Raw genomic sequence first — 15,867 nt, forward strand, 5'->3', positions numbered from 1 at the left:
CGGCGGAGCCCGACCCGGCTCCACCCCCGGCCCCGAAGCTCCGCCAGCCGCCGCCATGAGTAGCTTTGGAGCCGGGTGAGACCCTCTCGCAGACCCCCTCCTCCCCGCGCTCCTGGGGCTTGGATCCCAGGCTGACCCTATCCCTGGGCCGCAGGTCCGAGCGCCTCACCCCTTTCGCCCGCCCACAGAGCGAGTGTGGAGACACGCCCCTTCCCTGCTTCTCTCGCTGCTTGAAGTTTGGGGAGATGGAGGGCTGGGGGTGGGGAGAGCTGGGGAGCACCGTGCTGTTTAAAAGGGAGGGGTCCCTGGTGACTCCCCTCTTCCAGGATTGCGTCCCTGCCACTTCGTGCTGTGTGATCTTTGGCGATCACTGCCTCTCTGGGCCTGTGTCTTAGGCTCTGCAAGATCAACCGAGCAAAGCACACGGCCTGCAGAGAGGCAGCGCTCCGCTCCTTACTCGCCCCCCGTTATTCGTCAGAGACCTCCAGCGAGCCGTGGGTGGGGGGTAGCTCCTGATCTTTTCTGACCTGCCTACAAAAACAATTTTTTCTTCTTTTCTGCGTCCTTTCCTGACAGCAAAACCAAAGAAGTTATCTTCAGCGTGGGTGAGTGGCCAGAGCAGGAGGGGATTGCAGGGTGGCAGGCCAGAGCTGGAGGTCATGGGACCTGGCTCCTGGGTCTTTGCTTCTCTGGCCTCAGTTTCTCCACCAAAGGGGGTGGGAATAAGACTGGGGATGCTGTCCACCCTGACCTCTGGGGGTGTCTTGGCAGAGGATGGCTCCGTCAAAATGTTCCTGAGAGGCCGCCCTGTGCTCATGCTAATCCCGGACGACCTGGCACCCACCTACAGCCTGGACACCCGCTCAGAGCTGCCACCATGCCGGTTCAAGCTGGATTGGGTGTATCCTTTGGCTTTAACCCCTCTCTGGGTGCTAGGCGCCATCAGGGGGAGACAGAAGTCTCCGTTGGTGAAGGACTTCGGCACTTCAGTGGGACAGAGGGACAACAGTATTGAAACTGGGGCTTCCCAGGCCTCTGTAGCTGGGGGTGAGGAAGACCATGGCACCCAAGAGCAGAGGAAAGCAGGTCAGCCCAAAAGGACCTTTTCCGGTTCATTAGGATGGCAAATGTTTGCTAAGTGCTTTCCAGATGTTGGATCCTCTTCTACCTGTGGGGCAGGGCTTCTAAGTGCGGAGACAGAAGAGAACTCAGAAATCATGGATTAAATAAATAAGATCATTTCACTTAGGAATAAAAGTTGGGGACGCCATAACCTGGGGTCCTGTGGGGGGAGCACTGGGGGCTTCTCTGTGGCAGAAAGTACATTTGAGCTGAGACCTGTACACAGGTCCAGGCAGAGGCCTCAGTAGGTGAAGGACTTTGGCCATCGGGACCTTGATGTGTTTGAGAAACATAAAATGCTGGGAATGGACAGGAGCCTGGCTTTGGAGCCTGGTAGGAAATGGTTCAAATCCCAGCCCTGCCCTGGCTGGCTGTGAGACCCTGGATAAGTCGTCTTACCTCTCAGTGCTTCAGTTGCCTCTTCTGGAAAATAGGTTTCACCATCTCAGATTTATAGGACTGAAGTAATGTGGAAAAGTGCTGAGCTCATAGTTTGTGCCCTCTACACAGCGGTTGGTAAAATAATAGCTAGTCTTTATCAATCCCTTGTTGCATGACAGGCAAGGTTCTAAGTTCGCCCATGTATAAACACACTGGAGAAGATTTTTACAACTGGTGGCCCCAAGAGGGGACCACAGGCCTGTCCTGGGAAGTCAGAGCAGGTCTGAAGCAAGCGCTCTGACTCTGGGCCTGGAGTTTTTTTCAGAGAGCCCAGGGGCTTAGAATCCATGCTCCAGGAACCCAGTTCCTGCCTCCTTCTCCATGGGCCTTGGTTTCCTTTCCAGAGGCCTCTGGGTGCCCACAGACTTCTGCAGACAGCTGGAAATACCCCCAGGAATGCGGCCAAACCGTCCCGTCAGGAGGACTTGACAGACTTGAAAGTTGGCTAAGACTACAGGAGTCACTGTGGACCTCAGCTTGCCCGACTCCGTGATGACTGCAGGCAGAGCGGCTTCTATGGGGCCAGGATGTGTGCTCATTTTGAACATCTAGGACAGAAGGTTGGGGACACAGCAGTGACCACTAACAGTGGCCACCTGCCCTGCTGGAATTCACAGTCCAGTGGGGAATGAACTTATTGGCAGTGACAACCCAGAGTGCTCGAGCCCTGATGAGGTAAGGACAGAGGGAGTCAGCCTGGAGCCAGGGAGGGCTTCCCGGAGGAGGAAGTACAGATGTGAACAGAACAGCCCTGTCTCAGTGCCATGGGCCTCCCTGGACAGTTATGACATAAACCAGATTGTCACCAAGTGCGGTGAGTCCAGCGAGGACCTGAGCCAGAGAGCAGCTCCGAGGAGGTGATAGCCGCGAAGGCTGTGGAAGAGTGGACCAGGCAAGGGAAAGGTTAATGCCCGGGCCTGGAGGGCAGGAGGTCATGACTTTGGCATTTTAAGGAACTCCAAGGTCAGAGAGCAAGGAAGGCAGCAGCCCTGAGGAGACTGGGAGGGGCCCTGGGAGACCACAGTCTTCAACAGGGGGAGACAGTGAACTCATGGTTGTCCACAGGGTGCCAGGTCCTGACCTAGGCACAGCGGACACTCAGTGAGCAACACAGACAGATCTCAGCCCTCCTGGAGAGTCACTCTAGATGATGACGTGGAGTGCAGAGTGCATTGGAGATGGGGAGAGGGTGGGTGGCGTTGCAGGAAGACCCTCTGTAGGAGCTGACGGTTGAGCTGAGACTGAGGGGACGGAGAACTGAAGGAGAAGGGTACCCAGGTTGTGGGATCGGCAAGTGCAAAGGTCCTGAGGTGAGAACAGGGAAGAAGCTAGTGTGAGTGGAACTGGGCATGTGGGAGGGGAGCAAGGAATTGGGGCCCAACTGGGCCAGGCCTGGACCTTTTTTTTTTTTTTTTCTTATACTGGGGATTGACCCCAGGGGTGCTTGACCACTGAGCCACATGGCCAGCCCTTTGTATTTGAGACAGAGCCTTGCTAGGTTGCTTAGGGTTTTGCTAAGTTGCTGATACTAGCCCCAAACTTGTGATCCTCTTACCTCAGTCTCCCAAACCACTGGGATTACAGGTGTGTGCTGCCGTGCCTGGCTGTTATGGGTTTTCATAGGATTCCTGTTGTGGATTCAGGGGGGTGGCTCTTTATTTTCCATGCGCCAATTGCTACAAACTTGGTGACTTAAAATAACAGAAAAAAAATTTTTTTTTTTTTCTGACAGTTCTAGAGCCCAGAGTCCAAAATCAAGGTGTTGGCAGGGGGCCCACACCCCTTCCAGAAGGTTTGGGAAAAATCTGTCCCTTGTTACCTCTTGGCTTCAGGTGGCTGCCAGCCATCCTTGGGCTCCTGGGCTTGTAGCCTCCTCACCTCAACCTCATCTTCACGTTGCTGCCTTCCACCCCCTCCCCCATATCTCTGTTTTCCCCTCTGTGCCTTACAAGGACACTTGTTGGATTTAAGGTCCACCTAACACCCAGATGATCTCATCCAGAAATACCTAATTACATCTGCAAAGACCCATTTTTCCATATAAGGTCATAATCACAGGTTCCAGGGGCTAAACACCGGGCCTATTTTTTGGGGGGAGACCATCATTGAGCTCATTGCAGGGGTGGGAGAACCAGATCCCGCTGACCCTGGGTCGGGGCCAGCACACGGCGCATGCGCTCCTTAACAGGCTAAGGTATGGCTACCGTGGCCGCGACTGCAGGGCCAACCTTCACCTGCTGCCCACGGGGGAGATCGTGTACTTCGTGGCCTCTGTGGCCGTGCTGTACAGCGTGGAGGAGCAGAGGCAGCGGCACTACCTGGGACACAATGACGACATCAAATGGTGAGCGGCTCGGGGCGCAGCCCCACCCGCTCCTGGGCCTCTTTCCACACCGCTGCCTCCTGCCTCCGCGGAGTGGGGCCGGGCAGAGCCATTCTGCAAGCTGCCAGCGGCCCTGAGGCAGGTTTCAGTGGAGAAATGTAGATGGATGATTAATATTTCAAGGGTGGGTGACTTCATTCAATGTCTGGATTTTTTTTTTTCTCTTCTTTTGAAAAGCCCAAACTGATACAGCGGTCGGAGGTTTGGAGCCCGGAGGCGGCCCCCTTAAATCTTCGTGTTTTCCTGGCCACTATTTTTAGTCTGGACCTGAGCCCCCTGGGGCATTGGAGTTACAGACTCAGGCCTGAGTCTCCCTTCTAATATCCCTTTATTGCTTTTGAAGGACTAAATCAATGTTTATCGACTGCATAACTCAATTAACTAGTTTGCGGAATGCGTAGCCAGGCATGGTGACTGTGGCCTGCTGCAGGAGGGTCCTGGTCCCTGGGAGCCCTTATGTCTGTCCATTTGTCCCCTCTCCCCTCAGCCTGGCTGTCCACCCGGATATGGTCACCATCGCCACAGGACAGGTGGCAGGCACTACCAAGGAGGGGAAGGTAATGGAGCCCAGGGAGCCAGGGGGAGAGAGGGTGGGACACAGCCAGGGCCCCCAGGTAACAGGCCTCTCTCTCTACCCTGCAGCTGCTGCCACCCCATGTGCGCATCTGGGACTCGGTATCCCTGTCCACCTTACACGTGCTGGGCCTGGGGGTGTTTGACCGAGCTGTGTGCTGTGTGGGCTTCTCCAAATCTGTAAGTCCTTGGCCCACCCTGAGCCACCTCAAGGGCAGGTCAAGGGCCTGTACCTTCCTGCCTGCTCCCTGCCCCATGGGCCTAGCCCCCAGTATGATGTCCCCGAGGTGGGCCACAAATGCCAGTCTCTGGGACCCAGAGGCTGCCCAGTTCCCTATCTTTAGGCAAGCACGCAGCCTGGTTTGCTGCAGACCCTCGGCGTCTCCCCGTAGATCAGGTGGTGCCTGTTCTCATTCTCTGGAGGATCTGACCTCTTGGCCATTTTGGGCCTAGTGTGGCTCCTTGGTGCCCAGATAAGCCCAGAAAGCAAGAGTAAGCCCTGAGGAATTTGTTGAGCAACTGGACATTCCCATAATGCCCAAACATGTGAGGGATGGACTTTTTTAAAGTCATATTTTACATTTTTATCATAACTTTCAGAAGCATTGCTCTGCGATGGACTGGGGAGTGAAAAACAAGCCTTCCCCCCACAGATAGGTTAAGGAGCTCGGGATCACAGCTACAGATTTCTTGAGGCCCAAGGACACATTTCAAAGTTTCAGAACAGAAAAGCTCTACTGAGGCCAAAGCATGACTGGGGGGTAGAGGGAAGACCCCAAAACTCTACGCAACTCTGTCAGTGCAAAATTAACAAGAGGTACAGAAAAAACCGACTTATACCAACCGTCCTAATGGTTGGATTTCACACATGTAAAGTCCTGCCGTTTGCAAACACACTTTAGATGGTATCAGCCAGGAGTCCCTGCTCTGCATGCGGGCTGCAGGGAAATCCAAGCTAGGGACCAGTCATTTCAAAAGGCCAATTATAAAAACCCTTTGAGGGACTGAGTGGCAGAGCACTTGCCCAGTGTGCAGGAGGCCCTGGGTTCAATCTGCAACACCACAAAGATAATTTTCGGGTCCCTAATGGGGGAGTATTTTAGTGTGTCTCATGCATGGGCCGGGGCCTTTGAGAGTCTAAAACAGGCCTGCGAATGCCCCAGGGTCACCCTGACCTGCCTGTCCCCCTCTGTAGAATGGAGGCAGCCTGCTGTGTGCTGTGGACGAGTCCAACGATCACATGCTCTCCGTGTGGGACTGGGCCAAGGAGGCCAAGGTGGTGGATAGCAAGGTGGGGAGACCATTACCCCCTCCCCTGGGGTGCCCCTAGGGGACATGTCCATCCTGGGAGTTAGGACTTTGGCATCAGGTAAATTTATGTCTAAGGCCTGACTTTGCCATTTGCTGGTCATGTGACTTTGAGCAAGGGACTTCCCCTCTTTGAGCCTCAGTGGCCTCATCTGTAGAATGGAGATAAAGGTAGCATCCTCCTCCCAGGGCCCTAGTGAGGAAGTTGGGACACTGTGTGGGTGGAGCAGGCCCCCACAGAGGGCAGTATGAGATGGCCCCCGACTAGGAGAGGTCCTGTCGTGCCCAAGATGGACCTTGATTGGCATCTGTGGGCAATGCCTATTTTGTAGGTGACTCATGACAGGGAGAGAGATACTTGCCCATGGTTACCTGCCCAGGTTGGGGGCAGGAAAACTGGGTTCAAGATTGGGCTTGCTGCCTGGGGAAGGCGATATGGTCGAGAGGCTGAGCTCTGGAGTCAGCCTGAGTGAGTTGGATTCCAGACACATATCTAGCTGTGCGGCATTAGGCAAGCAGCTTGCCCTCTCTGATCCTCATGTCTTCATCTGTAATGCGGGCTGGGGTGCTAGTAGATCTTGTCCCCCAGAGTGCTCTGAGGATTGAATGAGTTAGTGGATGGAGCTTAGAAAAGTGCTTAGTTCAGGGCAGAGGCTCTCAAAGTGTCAGCCAGGAAGATGAGAATGCTTCTCGGCCTGGTCCTGCCTCCTGCACTTGAGTTTGCCATACAGGGAAGGTATGGGCAAGTGGGTACGCACCGCACAGCCCTCACAGCTGTGTGGGGAGCTCCTGTGGGGGTGGGATGGTTCCCCTGGAGGCTGTGAGATGTTCATTCGGAGTCTTCCCCACCCCACAAAGTGCTCCAACGAGGCTGTGCTGGTGGCCACCTTCCACCCCACCGACCCCAGCCTGCTTATCACCTGCGGGAAATCCCACGTCTACTTCTGGACCCTGGAGGGCGGCAGCCTGAGCAAGCGGCAGGGCCTCTTTGAGGTGAGTGCCAGGGGTGCAGGGACCAGCTGGCCCTGAGAGGCAGGCAGGGTACCCAGGCAGACACCCCAACAGCCCCGAGGGTCCCAGAGGCTTGGAAGTTCAGGGATGCTGAGCTCTTGCAGGAGGGGTCTCCAGACCATGGCGGGTGGGGTGGGGGCTGTTAACGCTGGAGCCATGAGGATTCAATGGGACAGGGAACATAATGGCTCCTAGGGGACAGTAAATGCTCCATAAACGGGTCCTACGCTGGTCTTTATGGATGGAGCTGAGACTGAGCAGGAAGCAGAAGGCCCGGGGGGGGGGGGATGGGGGGCCAGAGGGAGCACTCTGAGGACATCGGGCACAGCTGGAGACGTGGAGAAGAAGGTGGGCAGAGGCAAGAGGGGACCCAGAGGAGGCAGGACAGGCAGGAGGCCGGACAGATTGCAGACAGAGATGGGGAGACCGGTCAGGGAGCGGAATGGGAGGCAGGAAGGGGCCCAGGTGCACAAGGGAGTCCATGCGGTCATTACTCCAGAGACCTGAGCACTTCCAGGTGGGCGATGGGATACCCCGCCCGGGATCGCACACCCAGAAGCATAGTGGGGACCCCGGGGACCGCAGTTCTGGATGTAGGTGACCTCCCTGCCTCAGCCACGCTCTGACACCTCCCCCTCTTTCTCCCCCTTAGAAACACGAGAAACCAAAGTACGTGTTGTGCGTGACCTTTTTGGAGGGTGGTGACGTGGTCACTGGAGACTCCGGGGGGAACCTCTATGTCTGGGGCAAAGGTCAGTATCACCCCATCTGTGTGGTCCCCAACCCGGTTCCCCGTCACCCTGTGCTCTGCCTCCTTTCTTTAACCCTGCTCATGGGGAATGAGCGACATGGTGGGGGGACGCCTTTCCGTCCAGTCCAGCGCCCTCCGAGGCTCAGCCCCGAGAGCCCACCCCCAGGAAATCTCACAGATTCCCCCGGCCTCGTCCTCCGAAAATCCCATATGAGGGGCCAAGTCTGAACCTTGAACTCAGTTGTAGATGGAGGCGTGAATGGATGCACCAGTGGGTGGGTGGATGGGTGGGTGCACAGAGGCTTTGTCCCAGTCTGCGGATCAGTGGATGAATGAAGGGGTCGTCCCAGGGAACGAGTGGAAGGATGAGTAGGTGCGTCTATGGACCGACTCGAAAGGCGGGTGCTTGGGAGTCCACGGCCATATCACCCCGAATGCGCCTGATCCTGTCTGAACATTCAGATAAATGAGTGGCCCTCGCGCTAGTGGACAGGCGTGTTAATGAGTGACTTGGCCTCCTCCCAGACGGTGTGTCTGTAAAATGGTGCAGGAATGTGTGGGTGCCTGGATGGCCGTTCAGCCCTTGGACAAGGGTGTTGAAGCAGAGATTGTTCCGGGGCAGGGGATGTGGCACAGTGGGACGGCGCTTGCCTGGAACTCTCAAGGCCTCGGTTCCACGCCAGAACCACAAAAACAAGAACAAAATAAGAGTGTAGATGTTCCAGGGGGCAAGGTGCTATCCGCCTGTAACCTCAGCCACCTGGGAGGCTGAAATGGGAGGATTTTTGGGGGAGGATGGGGTAGGGATTGAACCCAGGGCCTCTTAACCACTGAGCCACACCCCAGCCCTTTTTAGGTTTATTTTGGGCAGGTCTTACCAACTTGTCCAGGCTGGCTTGGAACTCACGATCCTCCAACCTCAGCCTCCCAAGTAGCTGGGATTACAGGTGTGCATCACTGTGCCTGGTCAAAAAAAATTTTAATTAATCAATGAGTTGTCCTGGTCAGGGTTCAAGGGGTGAATGAAAGTTTGTCTGGCTAAATGGGTGAACAAAAGAATGAATGGGTTATCACTGTCAGTGGAAAACATGACAGAAGCAAGTTTTTGGCCTGGGTGCATTTGCTTTTCCATACATTATACTTTTCATTTAGGACTGTGCTGAAAACTATTCACATTTCACAGATGAAAACAATAGGCTCAGAGAAGTGCAGCGACCCAGCAGATGGCCGAGCTGGGCAGCCAGGGCACTTGGTCTCTAAGGTTCCTCCCTTTTCTATTCCATCTGTCACTCTGCTCTGCTCTTGGCCTATAGGAGATAGGCCTGAACCAGGCATTGCTCTGTGACCTTGGGTAAAGTCTTTTCCTCTCTGAGCTTCAGATTGCCTGTCTGTAAGCCAACTGAGAGACAAGGATTATCTTCAAGTGCCACTTCTGCTGACTTGGGGGTGCTTGGTCCCTGGTGCGGTTACCCCATCAGGGCTGTGCAACGGGAGGGAAGTTGGTTTAGGAGCTGGGACAGCCTGGGTTCAGGTCCCAGAGGAGTAGTGTGCACTCTGTGTGGCCTTGGGAGAGTCATATCCTCCTAGGACTCAGTTGCCGCCTCTATAAAATGGGTACAATACCACTACCTCCCTATAGCGTTATTCTGAATTTCCCAATGGAGTCTGGTACATCCGCACACCCCCAGGCCCATCACTAGGCCTGTCCTGCAGAGATTCCAAGTTGATGGATGGGTGGAAGAGGAGACACCCCTGAGGCTTGGGGGACAGGGAAGAGCTGGGTGTCCTTCCTTCCCCACCACAGCCTCCTCCCTGGTCTCAAGCCTTACCCCCTCCAGTTCAGATTGTTCCAGAAGCAAATGCAAAATGTGACCTGCCTCCCCTCCAGGGCTCCCTCACGCTCTGCCCTGCCTCCTCCTATCGCTGTCCTGATGCTCTGGCTTTTGTGGGTATGCGCAGTCACTCCAGACTTCTCCCAGGTCCCTAGATAGTGCCTGCTCTCGCTGCTCTCTGCCTTCATAACACAAGGCTGCTCTTCCCGTCTGGAACGTTTCTTTTGTCCCAGCAACTTCCACTCAGCCTTGAGGTCTTTGCTCAGCCAGCACTAACCAGTCCACTGATTGACAGTGGGTCCGTCTCCGCTACTGAACTGAGATGGGAACTGGGTGGGTGAGGGGTGGATGGGTAGCTCAGTAGGCAGACCGGCGCTGGATGGATGAGAATGAAGGATGGAGGGAGGGTAGAAGGAAGGGTGGATGGACCGGTAGACGGATCAGTGATGACGAGGTGGGAGGTGGGTCAATGCGTAGATGGTGGCTAGGTGGTTGGATGGACAGATGGGCAGATAGGCGAGTGGATGACAGCGGGTAGGCACCAGAGTCCACGGGCGGCAGGTGGGTTGTGGGTGGTGGTGGGGGGGATGGAAAGCTGGAGAACTGGCGGGAGTTCTTTAAGTCCCTCTCGGGTCAGCCCAGGGCAGCTTCCCCGCTGCGTCGCCCCTGCAGGTGGAAACCGCATCACACAGGCAGTGCTGGGTGCGCATGATGGCGGCGTGTTCGGGCTCTGCGCCCTGCGGGATGGGACGCTGGTGTCCGGAGGGGGCCGCGATCGGCGGCTGGTCCTCTGGGGCTCTGACTACAGCAAGCTGCAGGAGGTGGAGGTGAGGAGGGGGGTGCACGGGGGCGGCGCCGAGGCCACACTGAGCAGGGCTCCTGGCGCAGCATGCCCCCCCCCACCCCATGCGTCCTACGCCATCTGCCCACTCAGGTCCCTGAGGACTTCGGCCCTGTGCGCACCGTGGCAGAAGGCCGGGGGGACACGCTGTACGTGGGGACCACCCGCAACTCCATCCTGCAGGGCTCCCTGCACACCGGCTTCTCTCTGCTCGTGCAGGTGAGCGCCTCCCTCCGCGGCTGCGGCTCTGGTCCTCCCGCCAGTGTCCCCTCATCTGACCGCCCGTCCCTTCTCCTATAGCCTGACAAACTTCACCTACCGTCCTTTGACCTGTCCCCCCTCACAAACTCACCCCGCCCTGGCCCTGACCCAGGACTCCCCAGAACCACCTGCGATACAGCTGCCAAAGGTATCCAGCACCCCGACGCAACCGCTGCCACCTGCCCTTTTGATTGGGGGTGGCATCTTCCTGTCTGGTTAGTAAGTTCCCTGGCAGTTGTCACACTGTCACAAAGGCCACACACCTGCTGTGGTTCCAGGATGCGGCCCTCCTGGGATCTGATTTCTTCTTGCAGCTCAAATGGCCATTCCTTCCTTTCTGGGGTGCCACACCCCTGCCCCACCCAACTGAAAACCCTCCACCCAGGAGGCAGTATAGTAGAGTGGTTAGGAGCATGAATTCTGGGGGGGACTGCCTGGGTGTGAATCACAGCCCCATTCATTAGCTGTTTGATATTGGACAAGTGAGTAACCTCTCTGTGTGTCTGTAAAATGAGGAGAATAACAGAACCAAATGCATAGGGTTTGGAAGGATTCTGTGAGTCACTTCATATGCAGCATTTAGAATGGTGCCTGACGCAGAGTAAGTGCTCCCAGGGTCTTGACCAACCTTCCTCCTTGTTTAGGGGTCCCCCCATCCTTCACCTATTCCCTGAATTTTCCCACAGATAGTCTAGCTGAAGTCTGTGCTGCTGCATTTAGGTCCCCCTCTGGCCTTGGTTTCCATATGAAGAAAATGAAAGAAAGCAAGGGCTGCAAGAATTTTTCTAGATGTCCCAAGGCCAGAAGGACTCTAGAAACCTCTAATAATACTACTTATGTTAGCTATTATAATTACTAATATGTGTGAATATAACTAATTGTGTGATTATCAATTATCAACCATGTCAATTATTACCATTATGATTATTGTCATCATTAATAACACTTATGTTTTATGTGATTAATAATAATAATAATATAGCTACTCCCATTTCATGGGCTGGGCACAGCTCTGAGCTAGACTTAGTTTTTTTTTTAAGTTGTTTTGTTTTTTTAGTTGGACACAATACCTTTATGTTATTCATTCATTTTTATGCGGTGCTGAGAATCAGACCCAGTGCCTTGCACATGCTGGGCAACCGCTCTGCCACTGAGCCCCAGCCCAGCCCCATCCATGACCTGAGTGAACTCAGTAACGCCCGCTGTGAGACACACAGAGATTGGCCCCATTTTACAGAAGATAAAACTGAGACTCAAGGAGAAGTCCCCCCCTCGATGACTGGCTACCAGTTAGTAGGACAGGGCTGAGGTCCCCAGGCTGGGACCTTCCATGAGGCCTGGGCTCTGGGTGGCTCCAGGAGGATTTCAGGAGGCCCTTCCCAGGCCCATGGAGCTGGAGCCCTGGGTGTGTCCAGGGTGGGTGCAGCTGGAGGTGCCAGGCTCTGAGCTCCACTCTCTCCTGCCTCCTGTTGGGCAAAGAGAAAGGTAGAGGCCTGGGAGAAGGGGGCAGGATTCACCCCAAGTCACACTGGGGCAGGAGTCATCTGGTTATGGGGGAAGGTCGTGCTGGGGAAAGGTCTCCCTGAGTCACCTGGACAGGGTGAGCTGCTGGGCTGGTCCAACACTCCTTCCTGGCACCAGGTGTGGGTATGGAAGGCCAGGATCCCAGTCTGCATTGTGCTCTCTCTCTTTCCTGCAGGGCCATGTGGAAGAGCTGTGGGGCCTGGCCACACACCCCACCCGTGCACAGTTTGTGACCTGCGGGCAGGATAAGCTGGTGCATCTGTGGAGCTCAGAGTCTCATCAGCCACTATGGAGCAGGCTCATAGAGGTGAGGGGACAGGGGACCGGATAGAGCCTTCTACCAGAACCCCCCATTCCACACCTCATGGCTCAGTGCATTGGGGAGAGACCACACAGGTCTCTTTAAGCGGAGGGTATTTAATGTAGGGATTGGGTGCTTACAGACTCCCTCTGGTGAGGCTGGAGAAGCCAATTCTGGATGGAATGAAGCCCAGAGCTGACGAAGGGAAACTGGCAACAGTCAGAACAGTGGGGAGTCAGCAGTCATGAGCTCAAGATCATGTTGGGGGCCAGGCCTGGTGGCGCACGCTTGTAATCCGAGCAACTCAGAAGACCTAGGCAGCCAGCCTCAGCAATTTAGCAAGGCTGTAACAACCTAGTGACACCCTGTTTCAAATTTTTAAAAAGGGTTGGGGATGTGGCTCAGTGGTTAGCACTCTTGGGTTCAATCCCTGGTACCAAAAAAAAAGAACTGTCGAGACAGGGGGTGCGGCTCAGTGGTAGAACTCTCGCCTCACCTTCAGTAATCCCTGGGTTCGGTCCCCAGGACTGCAGAACCACACCAGACCAAACCAGGAACATTCTGTCATCACTCCAAGAGCTGGGAAGCTGCCACCAGCCCCCTGCAGCTGGTGACTCCAGAGCTAACCTGTCCTTGATAACCACTGGCCACCCATAGCTATTCCAACTTAAACTGATTAAAAGTGCAAATAAAATTAAACTTAATTCCTTAGTTGCATTAGTCACATTTCAAGAGCTTGGTCACCTCATATGGTTAGTGGCTACCATATTGGAAAGAGCAAGAAAGAACATCTCTGGGGCTGGGATTGTGGCTCAGTGGTAGAGCGCTCGTCTAGCGCATGCGAGGCCCTGGGTTCGATCCTCAGTACCTCATAAAAATAAATAAATAAAATAACGATATTGTGTCCAGTGACAATTAAGAAATAAATATTAAAAAAAAAAAAAAGAACATCTCTGCTGCCACAAGGTCCTTTTGGACTGTATCATGTTAGATCTACTCAGTGCAGGCTAGATTAGCCAAAAACAGATATGCTCTGTTCCTGCCTTTCAGTGTGCTCAAGGCGAGTGACTGCACCTGGGGTATTGGTACAGCAAATCCCATTGCTTTCATGACCCAACTGGTCAGCAGCATGGCAGAAGAAGAACTCTGCCTTCTGCCTTTCAGAACCTGCAAAAATGCAATGGATTAGCTGGACATGGTGGTTCATACCTGTAATCCAGGGACTCAGGAGGCTGAGGCAGGAGGATCACAAGTTCAAGGCTAGCACCAGCAATTTAGGGAGACCCTCAGAGATTTAGAAAGACCCTGTCTCAAAATAAAAAAATAAAGGGCTGGGGTCGTAGCTCAGTGTAGAGTGCTCATCTAGCATGTGCAAGCCCCTGGGTTCGATCCTCGGTACTACATAAAAATAAATAAATAAAATGAAAGGTATTATGTCCATCTACAACTAAAAAAAATTAAAAATAAAAAGGATATAGCTCTATGGTAAAGCACCCCTGAGGTTCAATCCTCAGACCCCCACAAAAAAAGAGCAATGGATTGTCAGACCCAAATCTCAGCTGAATTCTACCTGCAAATGATTTGGAAACGCCGTTTTTTAGCTCCCTGCCTATGCAGGATGAGAAGACATGAAGAAGGAAGGAGGTCAGCTCACTGTATCCCCAACACTGTCCTGTGAGGCTTTTCTTCTAGAATCCTTCCAGGGTTTCCATGGTCCTGAAAAACTGTGCCCTTAGAACTGCTGGGAGTGGAGGATAACGTATACCCGGTCATTGTTAGGGACGTGTAATATAATCTTCATCTCGGCTATCTTAATCGAGCACCTACTATATGCCAAGCCCTCCCCCAAACCTTTCAGGGCAGTAGGGATGATAGATTCCCCACTTAGAAACAGGTTCAGAAAAGCAAAATTACTTGCCCAACGTCATGGTGTAGTTGTAGGCGTAGCTAATCTTGATTGAGAGCTTAGTGTAGGCCATCTTATTTACTAGCTTGCCATTTTAAGGACTTTACAGCTTTTTATAATGATTCTGGAAAGTGTGTATTGGTGATCTCTATTTGCCAGATGAAGAAGTCAAGGCTTGGACAGGGAAAGTTATTTGGTGTCACTCACAGACAGTGTTGGAGTCACAGAGTGAACACAGATCTAACTTGACTCCATGCTGCCTTTTTGCCCATGAATCAACCAAATGTCCCCTAAATAAAAATTAAAAATTATAACAGCCCATGCTGATAAAGATGTGGGGAAACAGGCACTCAGACACAACTGGTGGTAAGCTGATATACTTTTATGGAAGGCAAGTTGGCATTATACATCAAAAACCTTAAAAATATGAGAACCTTTTGTCCTAACAGTCCCACCTCTAGGAACTCACCTAAGGAAGTCTCCTTGGATGAATAAAAGCTGTGGGAATTTAGAACAGGAGGAAAAAAGGATCAGGAGTCAGCAGTGACGGGAGGAATGTTTTCTGCCCTGGCTGCGTGCTCTAGGAAGGGGAATGGTTTCCAGGGCATCTGGCGCAGTGGGTCCTGGAAGGCAGGAAAGGGAGGTGAGAACCCTCATGTCAGGCTGAGGCCACCCGTGGTCGCAGGACTCCAACTCTGAGCCCTGCCTTTTCTCTTCCTTCTCAGGACCCTGCGCGCTCAGCTGGCTTCCATCCCAGTGGCTCTGTCCTAGCGGTGGGCACAGTGACTGGCAGGTAAAGCTGAACATTTGGGGAGGCTTCTCCTGACCGAGAGCCCCACACCCTTATCTTCTACCCAAAGTCCATAGACATGTTAATTAGGTGCTCCCTACATTCTTTTGGAGTCAGCCTTTCCTACATCTCTGCTGGGCCCTCTGATCCCTCCCTGGACCCCACGCATTGCTGTCCCTCTGCACCATCAGCTCACCCCTCCCCTACCATGTCTTCTCCTTAAAGATGGCTGCTGCTGGACACCGAGACCCATGACCTGGTGGCTATCCATACAGATGGCAATGAACAGATCTCAGTGGTCAGCTTCTCCCCAGGTAAGGCGCTGCCCTGGGACCCTGGAGAGGCAGGCCTGGGGACACAGGCTCAGTGTTAGAGAAGCAGGTGGAGCAGGTGGAGCCAGTGCCTCCTAACTTAGAAGGGATGATAGTGGGTGGGGCCTGGGACTGTCGAGGAGGGGCTGAATCTGGGAGAGGAGGGGGCAGAGCCTGGGTTCCTCCTCATAGCCCCTCCCCTCCCCCAGACGGGGCGTACCTGGCCGTGGGCTCCCACGACAACTTGGTGTACGTGTACACGGTGGACCAGGGCGGCCGCAAGGTCAGCCGCCTGGGCAAGTGCTCGGTGAGTGGGCAGTGGCCCCAGCCTGCGCCGCCACCCCGCCCACAGGGTGCAGAATTAACCACTTTTGTACCCCAAGGGATCACAGCTTCAGCTCTCAACTGACTTTGCCCGGACCACCTCCAGGAGCCGTAGCCCGCCAGCGCACCCCTCCTGTCTTCTGAGCTCTCCCCCTCGTGTGGCCCCGCCCCAAGTCCCGCCCCAAACC

At 54.2% G+C, this 15,867-nt stretch overlaps 1 protein-coding gene across 1 annotated transcript in view; it reads left to right on the forward strand.

Annotated features, from left to right (window-relative positions):
• Eml2 (EMAP like 2) overlaps positions 1 to 15,867 on the forward strand; it is a 27,991-nt gene that overhangs the window by 7,244 nt on the left and 4,880 nt on the right. The window contains 14 exon segments of the mRNA XM_015496698.2: positions 577 to 605; positions 772 to 901; positions 3,758 to 3,907; positions 4,434 to 4,503; positions 4,589 to 4,699; positions 5,715 to 5,810; positions 6,686 to 6,820; positions 7,491 to 7,590; positions 10,094 to 10,248; positions 10,356 to 10,481; positions 12,223 to 12,354; positions 14,980 to 15,047; positions 15,270 to 15,358; positions 15,565 to 15,662. Coding sequence (XP_015352184.1) covers positions 577 to 605; positions 772 to 901; positions 3,758 to 3,907; positions 4,434 to 4,503; positions 4,589 to 4,699; positions 5,715 to 5,810; positions 6,686 to 6,820; positions 7,491 to 7,590; positions 10,094 to 10,248; positions 10,356 to 10,481; positions 12,223 to 12,354; positions 14,980 to 15,047; positions 15,270 to 15,358; positions 15,565 to 15,662 — 1,489 coding nt within the window.

This window comes from Marmota marmota, unplaced genomic scaffold (assembly GCF_001458135.2).
Source record: "Marmota marmota marmota unplaced genomic scaffold, marMar, whole genome shotgun sequence".
NCBI classification, from domain to species: Eukaryota; Metazoa; Chordata; class Mammalia; order Rodentia; family Sciuridae; genus Marmota; species Marmota marmota.